This window comes from Acomys russatus, chromosome 27 (genome assembly GCF_903995435.1).
Source record: "Acomys russatus chromosome 27, mAcoRus1.1, whole genome shotgun sequence".
Taxonomy (NCBI): Eukaryota; Metazoa; Chordata; class Mammalia; order Rodentia; family Muridae; genus Acomys; species Acomys russatus.
The window spans coordinates 4,246,621-4,258,720 of NC_067163.1; the positions used below are offsets into that span (position 1 = coordinate 4,246,621).

Here is a 12,100-nt window from a genome sequence, read left to right on the forward strand (position 1 = left end):
CAGTCCTGTTGTACACATGTCTCTGTGACTCTCTGGGCTCTGTTGTGTCTGCTATGTCTATTCTCACTGTCAGAACATGACGTCTCGATCAGTCTATCATCTGCCAGTGTTACTCTGGGAAATGATTTTCCAAAGCAAACTTTTGAGGGAAACATTCAGACCCCATAGATAATGACAGCTTCTCAAGCCGTCCTTACTTTATATTAGAACAGAATACCCAAGGCTGAGCAGTTAGATAATTTGTGAGGGAATGAGGCCTATTTTGCCTCGCAGTTTCAAGAATTCAGGAGAGGGTGACACTGACATACGATTAGGTTCTGGTGAGGGTTTCATGCTAGAAAGTAGAAGCATAGTTGTAGGAAGGTCAGTGGGAAGGCGTCACGCTATACTGTGTATTAACCAATCCAGTCCACCTCAACAAAAATTTGCTACCAAAAGAGCAGCTGTAATCCTTATTTATTGAATCACTTCACAGCCTGGTCCCAGCCCCCGTCCTCCTCTCCTGCCTGTCCCATCCTCATGCCCACTCCCCCCCACCCTTCTCAGTGAAGGGGAGGCCCCAAAGGGCACCAGCCCACCCTGGAATCTCAAGTTACAGCAAGACTAAGTAGATCTCTCCCACTGAGGCCTGACAAGGCAGCCCACCTAGGGAAAGCAATCCAAAAGCAGGCAACAGAGTCAAAGACGGCACCTACACCATTGTTAGGGGACCCACACATTGACCCAGCTGCACATCTGCTGCATGTGTGTAGGGGTCTTATCTAGGTCCAGCCCGTGAGTTCTCTTCCTGACCCCTCAGCTCCCTCTAGCCTTCCTCCCACTCTTCCGCAAACCTCCCCGAGCTCAGCTGGTTCCTTGGCTGTGAGTCTCTGTAGCTGTTTCTATCAGCTTCTGGATGAAGCTTCTCAAAAGACAGTTATGCTAGGCTCCTGTCTGCAAGCATAGCAGAATATCAATAGTGACAGGGGTTGGCTCCCTCCCATGGGGTGGGTCTCAAGTTGGGCCCGTCATTGGGTCACTATTCCCTCAATCTCTGCTCCATCCTTATCCCTACACTTCTTATAGACAAGACAGATTTTGGGTCAAAGGTTTTATGGGTGGGTTGGTGTCCCCCTGCCTCCAGTGGAAGTTCCACCTGCCTGCAGGAGGTGGTGATTTTAGACTCCTTAACCCCCACTACTAGGAGTCTCCCCTAGAATCACTTCCATAGACTCCCAGGAGCCTGCCCTGTCCCAGATGCCCCCCCGCACTGGCTTCCATTCTCTCTCCCAGTCCTCCTCCCTGACCCCATACCTGACCCCCACCCTTGTTGCTTCCTCACCCCCTCTCCCACCAAGTTCCTCCCTCCATCTATTTCAGGTGCCCAAAAAAACCTAAAGGACCCTGAACAGCAGGAAGCAGTGCAGGAAAACTGTCCCCCCTCCCCACTAACCTTTCTCCCCTACTTGGTGTTGGAAGGGATTGGAGTGGAGTAGGAGAAAGAGATTTAAGGACCCAAAATAAAACCAGTTGGTTAAAAGTACGCCACAAGGCAGGCACTGGGCTCTCAGCACCAAGGAACATCACATGATTATTTAGTTACAGCTCTATTTTTTGTCTTGTGGATGACAACATGTCAAAAATTAGTAGGGCAGATAGAAAAGAGTGTGGTTTCCCCCATTTATTTGATCTCTTTACTACATGATCTCAGGCTCCGCCCTCCTCTCCCACAAGCCCCACCCTTCTGGCCCCTCCCCCAACTACCTCCTCACCTTTTTCTCAGAAAAGGGGAGGCCCCTAGGGGTATTCGCCCACCTAGGTACCTCAAGTCACAGCAAGACTAAGTGCATCCTCTCCCACTGGGGCCTGACAAGGCAGACCAGCTAGGAGGAGGGAAGCCAGTGGCAGGCAACAGAGACAGAGATGGAGACTCCTACTCCCATTGTTAGGGGAACCACATAAAGACCAAGCTGCACATCTGCTACATATGTGTAGGGGCATAGGTCCCATCCATACATGCTCTCTGGTTGGCGGTTCCCTCTCTGTGAGCCCCCATGGGCCCAGGTTAGTTTACTTGTAGGTCTTCTTGTGCTGTTCTTGATCCCTTTGGCTCCTTCTATCCTTCCTCCCACTCTTCCACAGAACTCCCTCACCTCAGCCTATTGCTTGGCTGTGGGTCTCTGCATCTATTTCCATCAGTTGCTGGATGAAGCCTCTCAGAAGACAGTTACGCTAGGCTCCTGTCTGCAAGCACAACAGGGTATCATTAATAGTGATAGGCATTGGTTCTCTCCCATGGGGAAAACCCCACTGTAATATATATTTATTCTACAAATGTGTTCATCTGGGGGAAAAAATATCTAATACAGTGAGAAAATGGATAAAATCACCAAAACTTAAAAGAATTCATCATGGAAATTGAGGGGGGGGGGGAAAGCAGGTACAATGTTAGGAGTAAAGAGCCAATCAAATCCAAGCACAGAGGGAAGATCATTAACAGATACAGCAAGGAAAAGGACACATCACAGAGCAACTGCCAATGCTCAGACAGTAGTACATCCAAATGTCAGTGGGCACTGCCAGAATCCCAAGATCTCTTAAGTATACACAGGTAAAACAAAAAAGAACTAAGAGTCCATGGGTTAGAAGAGCTGAGAAATCTGAAGGCAACGAAATTATAGCAGAAGGAAACCAAAGGGAAACAGGCAACTCAACAGGAATCATTGAGAGCCCCAAATATAACCCCAGAAAAGAACCTCACCATAGCATGTTACAGTCAAGTTATTGCAAATATGTGGCAAAGAAACAAAAACTGTAAAGGAAAAAAAAGGAAAAACACCAGTTCTCTCTGAAGGTGGAAACATCGAATAACAGCCAGGAAAGGCAGGAAATGTCGTATTTCAGGACTTGAAAGTAAATGAACACCAGTCAGGACTGATAGAGATAAGAACATTTTAAGGCAGCACAGTCCATGACAATGGAATAAAATGTTTCTGGAATGAACTATCTGAGTACTATACAGAGAGAAGAAGAAAATCTTCAGTGAGGCACAGGAGGGAATAAACTCACAAGACCATGAGCAAAGGAAGCTGATTCATCCAGTCAACACGGCAAGTTAGAACTCCCCCAATGCTAACAGGAAAGGAAGCCATGATTAGCAATAGACCCACCATCCTGAGCAACCAAGAAACACACAGGAAACAGCAGCCCTTCCCCAAAACAACCCAAGGCAAATATCCTAAACACAAACATTAAGAGATGTGGGCTGACTGCATTAAAACAAGACCTAGGTCCTGTTCAAAGAAGGATGCCCACAAACTCTCTAAGAATGGAAGCCACCCTATAACTTAAGCAAATCCACAAATGCTGGGTGGCAGTCAGGAAGTAATTCACTCTTTATTAGTAAAGCTCCAATTGCCACCGTCCAACCATTTCCTCTGCAGGAAACAAACCCTTGGGTCATGGAGCGATGACTTTGTGTTGCTCATCTCATGAGAAACTCAAGAGCCACAAATGTCACAGGTCACAGCTATCTTTGTGTGACCTCTGCGGAGGTTGTACAGACAGTGGTGCCTGCTCGCCAAGGGGAGGCTCCCCGGCAACCTTTATTGAAAGAAGCAGTGACACCACGGGAGGAGCCAACATTGAACACTTACTCTAAAGTGACCCGAACTCAAGTTGATCTGAGCTTTGACTTGAGTTTGACCAAGAAGCTATTTGCCCAACACAGTAATGAGGGCCAAGGGCTCCCTTTAGGCCACCTAGAGAATCCCCGTTGGATAATTGTAGAAAGGAACATGAAGAAAGGTGTCATCTCTTGTTCTTGTACTCCTTTGATTCATTTCATTTCTGCAGGTAATTAGGTTATATTAACATGTGATTAAGATATGTGCTTGATTTTGAAACCAGGTTTTACTATGGAGCCCAGGCTAACCTTGGACCTGCAATCCTCCTGTCTCGGCCTATCATGTGGTGGAATTACAGTCCTACCATTAAGTTTCATGAGTGAGTCTTAATCTCATTCATTGTAAAGGTCTCTAGAGAACCCCCGTTTGTGCCAGGGGTCATTATCCATGATGCTTTATTCACTGGCCTGGAGCATGGTGACGCAAGACCTACAAAAAGTTCACACACATACCTAATATTCTGCTTCCACTGGGAGATTAAAGAACAGCTCTTTTAGGGGTACAAGTGAAAGGAGGAGAAGCCCCAGCCCCAGTGAGGAAAGCTGATAGCATCACTGGGGCATGAGACAGAAAATGATAATCCAACAGAACCTTTTTTTTACACTTTGCCAAAGGGAAGATGTGTCTTGGCTCTTGGTGGGGGCCCCCTGCAGATGTTACTGGGACACTCATACAAAACTACCAATTCAGCACTGACTCTAAGAGCAAGAATCTCCCACTTGTGCTTTGAGAGGCACAGATAAGAAATGGAAGCACGGTGAATGTGATCAGTTGCTACCTCCTGCCCTTTTAGAAGCCCCACGGACACATACTGTCTCCACTCCATGTTACAGAAGAAGAAAAACTGGCCCAAGCAGTGGAATCACCAGCACTCAGAAGGCAGAGGTAGCTGAATGGGATCTCTGAGTTCGAGGCCAGCCTAGTCTACATTCCAGGACAGCCAGGGATACTCAGAGAATCTATCTTGGGGCGAGGGGGAAGAAAAGAAATGGGTTCTCACAGAGGTGATTGACACAGGGAGGACAAGAGGCTGAGGCAGGAGCAGCACCTGGGCTGTGGAGTCCTGGCCTCTCTGTACTCCTGTTTCTGAGACTTTCTCCCTAAGGTCACAAAGGGAAAGGAGCAAGAGAGTAAGCCACTGCCGCATACTCTGAGCTTAGGACGATGGTGACTGTGCAGGGCTGAGTGCTTGCTCACAGGCTGGTGCTGGAAGGTGAACTGGCACTGAGGTGATGGGCCCCCAGCCATCCTTCTAGACCAGGAATGAATGAACCAGTGCCTGCATGTCACCAGTCTCAGCCATAAATAGAGGACATCCTGCGTCCATACCTGTGAAACCAGTAATGTGGAGATTGTGTATCGACCCCTAGGCACAGTGCATGGGGGGGGGGGCACGAGTCTCTAAGGCAAAAGGACCTGACCCACCCCACATTTAAAGAGCACCCCCACCCACCACCCCACCCCTGCATGGCCTTAAACAGATGTCCAGCTTGGAGAAGTTCGGGTGGAGCTCACTCTGCTCCGACGCACTTCGTTTCGTCTTCCACTAGGGAGCTGTTAAGATCCCTGTCCTGCAGCCAAAGGAGGCAGCTCAGTGTTCAAGCACTGAGCTTATCTGACTTGCACATTAATTATCTTTTATTACACCAGCCTGCCTTCAGTGTCCCTTTCCCCTTCCTTAGAAGTCACGTGGCCCTACCCAAGCAGACAGCTCTCAAGAGATTGCCGAAGGGAAAGCACCGTCAATAAATTTGTCTTAAAAGTTGTGTCTGGAGTGAGCCAGTCTGAACCCCGAGCTGCCTCACATCTCCCACAGTGGGACTGTTGAGATGGAGTGAGAGATCTTACAAAAACTGAAAGTGAAATACGGAAGGTAGATTGAGCAATCAATGGAAGGCCAGAGCCAGAGGACCCACTTGAGGGTAGCAAAAGATGTAGCAGAGGCAGTCAGGAGAGTGCCTCGCTCTGAGGGCAGCCTCCAGGGACACGGATGACAGGAAATGACCCACCCCTGTGGCTACATACTCCAAAGGCCCAGACCTCCAAAGTGCCCATCGTGGGATGGATGAGTCTGCAGAGACCCAGCCACCGCGCCTTTCCTTTTGCCCTGAGAAAGGAGAAGAAATGAAAGTGGGGTGTATTCCTGTCACTCCACAGAAGGAGAGTACCTGGGTTGAGGTCTGCAGGGATGGAAGGCTGCTGGCTGCTACCCTCCTGCTGGCCCTGTTGTCCAGCGGCTTCACAGTGATGTCCCTGTACCAGTTAGCTGCCCTGCAAGCCGACCTGATGAGCCTGCGCATGGAGCTGCAGGGCTACCGGGGTTCAGCAACACCTGCTGCTGTCCCAGAGGCTCCAGACGCCACTGCGGGAGCCAAAGTAAGTTCACCTTCTGCCTATCCATCCGGGAGCCCCAGGTGAGCTGCTCCTGGGCTGCTGTACAGTAACGGGGTGGTGTCTCTATTCTTAGCTCCTAGCATTGGCAGCTCCTGGACCCCACAACTCCAGCCTCGGCCACAGGAACAGACGCGCTTTCCAGGGACCGGAGGAAACAGGTACAGCTGGGGCACAGTTAGCCGCTGGGGCTGTGCTGCACCCGCCGTGTTGGGCAAAACACTTCGTGTAGCGTTGTAGCAGATGCAATAGGCTTTTAGGCGTGCCTTGCCCCAGGTGCGTGGACAGGAGGACAGCTGTGTTGTGTGGGAGATGACAGAGGACTTGGATGGTGTGCTCAGGGAGTCAGCAGTGGAGCTCTTCCTGTCACTGCAGCGCGACACCTGCAGACAACCCGCATCTCAGTCCAGAAGCCTTTCCTAAAGGTGTGCAGGTTTCCTAGGTCCCAGCCGAGGTCGGGTGTGCACAACCCCTGCATTGTGTGGAGTTTACTATTGTTTCTTTAGCACACACACACTCACTCACATGGGGTGGGGGGCAATACAAAAAGCTGACAAAGCCTGTCTTTAATGCATCCCTTTCCATATGCAACATAACTTCCTTGTAATCTCTCTGCAGTGGCCTCTGAGTCTTTGTCCGTTCCCTAGCGTTTTGCAGAGTGGGGAGTTTACTAACGCAATCTGTTCTTTGTGCTTCATGAGGGGAAAAGCTGCGACACTGGCCACACTCTTGTTCTTGTCTACTTCTTTATTCATACAAAAATATTTACCTGATAGCCTGCATTAAAAATGACTTAAAGGCCACATAAATGACACAAAGTCTTGAGTTGCTAAGTTACATGCCAAGAGTATGAACAATATTACATATATTGCAGTGCCAAAAACATTGCACAAATTTAAAATTTACTGTATGTAGTGTGAGCTACCTTCTAACTGTTTTTGCTGAAATAATTACAGCACATATACTGGAATGTATATAATAATAGCACATATGCCACGGTGCATGTAATAATAGTACAGATACGACAAGGCATGAAATAATAGTACATAATTACAGAGCATGTAATAACATCTCATACACCATGGTCACAGTGCATGGAGTAGCAGTGCGTGTAACTGGGACCAGCAGTCACTGGATGTGCACCCTGCTGTACTGTGTTTCTTATTGTAAATTGTGTTTCTTATTGCAAATAAGTGTCTCACCAACTTCTTAGTAACTCCTTTAGTCTTATTTACTATTCATTTTTAAATAATAGTTTTAAATTATTGCTGTGATAGATAATGCATTACTTTTCTGCATCTCTTTTTTTGAGAAGTTATGCATTCGATAGAATCATAATTTATTATTCAAGTTCCTTATTGTAAATCTTTGGGATGACAGGTTTCTATATAATCATCCTAAAATGTTCATTTTAATACTTTTTGCCTTCAAATAGTTTCTCAAATTTGTTTGGATGTGAACACATTTACTAATTGTAAATATTTTCCATGTGTTTATTTTATTTTAGCTTTTCTAATTTTCTAATTTTTATTGATTGGCTGGGCTGGTTATCTATCCTAGTTTTTACAGTTTCACTGCACCATGTGATTTCTTCAAACCTGCCTGGAGCTGTTGCTTGTATTAAGGAGATCTTTGTTTCCTCTGGGATATCACGTTCAAGCACTTTTGACCAGGTGTCCTTCCTTCCCTGCTAACTCGCTAAATCCCTCTGCCTTTTGTTGTGGTAAATCCTCTCACTGGGGTTGCCTCCTCCTTTCTCCCTCCCCCTTCAAGCTGGCAACTCTTCTCCGTAACTCCTGCGCCACTGAGCATGTCACATGGAGTTCTCTGTGTGTGACTGACTCTCTGTGAGCTAGCTTTATCACCGCCTTGTCCTCCTCCATATCTGCCTCACGCAGACTGGGTAGTTTTACATGTTAACGGACATCAGTGTGCAGTCAGGTTGGGATGCCCCAGTGGTTTTAAGTCATCTCTGCTACACTTACAGGCTTCCAAAAACCTGGCTTTGAAAATATACCACAGCTTCGCCATCCTAAAGAGGACATAGGCTAATTTTAAGAGCTTCAAGAGTAAAAGAGAGCAGAGAACTATGGCATAGGTCTTTTTTTAAGATCTATTTATTTATTTATGTATACCATATTCAGCCTGCATGTGAGCCAGAAGGCCAGAAAAGGGAAGCAGATCTCATTATAGATGGTAACTGGCCACCAAGTGGTTGCTTGGAATTGAACTCAGGACCTTTGAAAGGACAGAGAGTGCTCTTAACCTCTGAGCCATCTCTCCAGCCCATGGTGTAGGTCCCAAAGCCCAGCACTTGGGAGGTAGAGGCAGGCAGATCTTTGTGAATTCAAGACCCAGCCTGATCTATATGGAGAGTTTCAGGCTAACAAGGGCTACATAGGAAAAAAGAAAAAGAAAAAAAAAGAAGCAAAGAAAGGGGTGGGGGGAAGAGAGAGAGAGAGAGAGAGAGAGAGAGAGAGAGAGGAGAGGGAGAAAGGAAGAAAAAATACTAGGGTTAATATCCTGTAATAATATACTTTTAAATTTTTCCTATTTGCATATTTTATAGATTTGTGATTTTATGCACCTAAATATTCCAGATTGATGTAACTGTGAGAGGGTAAATTATTAATAACAAAATTTAGAGAAAAAGGTACTGTGTATGTATGGTATACATATTTTGGGTTTTATTTGCATATATTTTCCTAATATTCATAAACCCAAGATGGGAAGGTTTCAGACATGAATCTGAAGGAAATGAAATGTCTCCTGTTTCTTTCCAATTGAAGTGTTGACTGTGTTTTATATACTACCCTTTTGTTGCCAGTTACCAGAATGATTATCTACAACCCACAATAGTTATCTGAAACACAAGGACTTTCTCTTGGTGTGTTAGTACATCTTTTTTACTTGAGAAAATATTATGCATTTTCGTACATTTTTGTTACACATCTAGTTGTTCTGATTTGTTTTCTGTGGACTTAATAACCATGGGATGTTCCTTTCCTGTCAGTGTCCCCACCAAACTCATAGCTGGGAGCTGCTTGTATCTGTTTCTGACCTGTGGGGTCCCTATATCCTATGTTGTCCTCTGATAACAGTCGAAGGCAAAGGCAGACCTTCAGTCTACTTGCCAAGCCTCCGAGTCATCTGAGGACAAAATTTTTTGTTTTAATCTTGTTATGTATACAATGTTCTGCCTGCATGCGTGACTGTCCACAAGATCTCATTATAGATGGTTGTGAGCCACCATGTGGTTGCTGGGAATTGAACTCAGAACCTCTGGAAGAGCAAACAGTGCTCTTAACCACTGAGCCATCTCTCCAGCCCCCTGGGGATAAATATTACTTTTACTTAACTTTATAACTTAGTATTTTGGCATAATTTTTAAAAGTTATTTTGAATTTCAAATTATATTTTATTAAGCTTAATGTATTTGATAAGGTCATCTTTATTACAGTATAATAAACATGTGGGGAAATGCGGGGAAATCCAGGATTTAAAAATTGCCAAATAGCTTATCATAGCCAACAATTCACTTTTAATCCTTTAAATGTGTTTGGAAAGATTCCTAATTTAAAAAAAAAAAAAAAGCACTAAAGCAATATAATTGAAAATATTACATAATCCAGTTTCCTTAAAAATGGCATCACATTGGCTAAATAAGAGCATCTTTAGAGCCCAAGAAGGTAACTTTGTTCAAATAGCTCAGTGCCAAACAAAACTATCGTGTCCTCCAGCTACTCTGCAGCCAGGAAGGATGACACAGATCCCGGCTTGCTGGGGCAACAGGGTGAGTTCAATCCCAGCCAGACACAGCATCCTGAACCTTCCTCAAATCAAAGGAAAAAGAGGGGGGCAAAGGCAGCTCAGTGGTACAGCCTTTGCCTGCAGGCACTGTACCCCAGGTACAATACGCAGCATTGCCCCACTACAGGGAATGCAGAAGCATGTGTTTTAGATTCCAGAAGGACCAAAACTCCTTTTTAACTGTTATTGTGTTGGTTAGTCTGTGGGTAACACTCGTCAGAGCTGCTTCAGCAGTTGTGGTAAAATAGTGGTGGAATCCGAACGGTTCTGGGGCATAAAGGAAAGTGAAAGGACCTCAGGGGCCCAAAGATCACGAGAGCACAAAACCCACAAACCCACGACCAGTCAAGAGTCACAGCTGCGCTGGAATCGTCTGTACCTCATCTCCAGATAACGATTAGACAACTTGGGTCAATCTGCTTTGTTTTTACCCATTTCTCATGCAGACTTCTCAGTGTGGAATTGGCGTTGAATCACACCGGGTTGCAAAGATAGTTCAGAGTCTTGGGGAATACCTCTGTCCAGCCCCCTTCACTCTGTGGCAGCAGGCCACAAGAAGAGACGCAGGCTAGTGCTCACCAAAGGCCTCGACACCAGATGTCACTTGGGCATTCAGGTTCCACGCAGGATGCCATACTACATCTAACTATCTTAAATGTTAGTGACCTGAGGGTAACGCCACAGACGTTAACACCTGGCATCCTAACATGAGGATTTCTTGGATAATAAAAAAATGTCAGTGCTATTGTCCAAGGGAAGGAAAGCTGTGGTGCCTGCCCAGTTGGAAAGGTCCAGGGTTGGCTCAGCCTTTGCAGCCTGGCTTCCCCGCAGGCTGCACCATGTCTGCGAAGGAATGCAGTGTGGACTCCACCACTTAGGTGAACTTGAGCCTCCTACCAGGCATGGGGCGGCCCCTTCCTAGAACAGCTGGCTGCTGCTACCATGATCTTTGACCCAGTCTTCTCTCAGTCTTTTTTTTTTCCCCTCCTCTCCTCTCCTTCAGTGGTAAGGCTCTCCCACCTTGCCCGGCCGTGTGTGTGTGGTGTGTGTGTGTGTGTGTGTGTGTGTGTGTGTGTGTGTGTGTGTGTTGCAAGAGCTGGCATCTGTTCAATTTCCAAAAATGTCTTTAAAAATTGAAAATACTAATCTAATAGCCAAATTTCTGAACCCTGTTCTGGTTGAGGTTGGAGTTGTGGGAAATGAGAGCCAGGAAGCCAAGCCAGTCAGTGCAGCCAAATGCACCAGCGAGTCTGTTCTCTGGGGTCACTGATTACGGTGAGGGGCACAGAGAAAGCAAGTGAATGACTCATGACATTTGTTGTAATATGGGAAAATGATCAGTATGTTGTTTAAGCAGATAAGAGAGTTTTCTGACTCTCAGAACTATGCAAGGAGCTTGGGGATGTCTTTCTAGCTCTCCTTGAACAATCAATATTTCTTCACATCTGCACTTTTCAGATGTGAATATTATTTTCAAAATTATTTCATAATATCAAATGATATGTTGTTTGTGTTAATAATTTCAGATGGCTGACATGCAGGTTAGTTTTAAGTCAAATTGACATGACCTGAATCACCTGAGAAGTTATCTAAATCAGGTGGCCCATGGGCATGTCTGTGGGGCAGCCTCTTGCTGTGAATTTATGTAGAAGGCCCAGACTGCTCTGGGTGGCAGCATCCCCTGGGTGGGAGGCGCTGAGCTATAGGGGAATGAAGTAAGATGGCAGAACCACAGCAAGCAAGTGAGGATGGGTGCGCTCTCTGCTCCTGACTGTGTAGTGCTGCTTGACTCCCTACCGATTTCCTCCAAATATGTAACATGGGATGGCAGACAATTAAGTCCTCTTCTCCTCCTCCACATTGCTCTGTGTCAGGGTGCCTGTCACAGCACCATCAGTGAACCCAGGACGGACGGCGTTGTTTGTCTCTATAGTTAGTTGTTGTTTTATAGGTGAACTCCTATTTAAAAGAGTTCCTCTGGGCAGGTGCCAAGTTTAGTGGTGGTGTCCTTTAAAGGACATGCCTGTTTCTAAAGAGTTACATGCCTGGCCCATTAGGCAGGTAGCCCTGGTTTGCATGCCATTGTGCAGTCACTCTAAAGTAAAAGAGGAGGGGGAGCAGACAGACAGACAGACAGAGACAGGAGAGATAGAGAGGAGAGACAGAAAGAGAGAGACAGACAGACAGGCAGGCAGAAACAGGAGAGATAGACAGAGAGGAGAGAGAGAGACAGA

At 46.2% G+C, this 12,100-nt stretch overlaps 1 protein-coding gene across 1 annotated transcript in view; it reads left to right on the plus strand.

Moving 5' to 3' along the window:
• The first annotated feature begins 5,307 nt into the window (after positions 1-5,307).
• Positions 5,308-12,100, plus strand: part of LOC127209858 (tumor necrosis factor ligand superfamily member 13B-like) — a 28,946-nt gene continuing 22,153 nt past the window's right edge. Inside the window, 2 exon segments of the mRNA XM_051169491.1 lie at positions 5,308-6,041; positions 6,133-6,217. Of these exon segments, the coding sequence (XP_051025448.1) occupies positions 5,727-6,041; positions 6,133-6,217 (400 nt within the window). The 5' untranslated portion in view covers positions 5,308-5,726.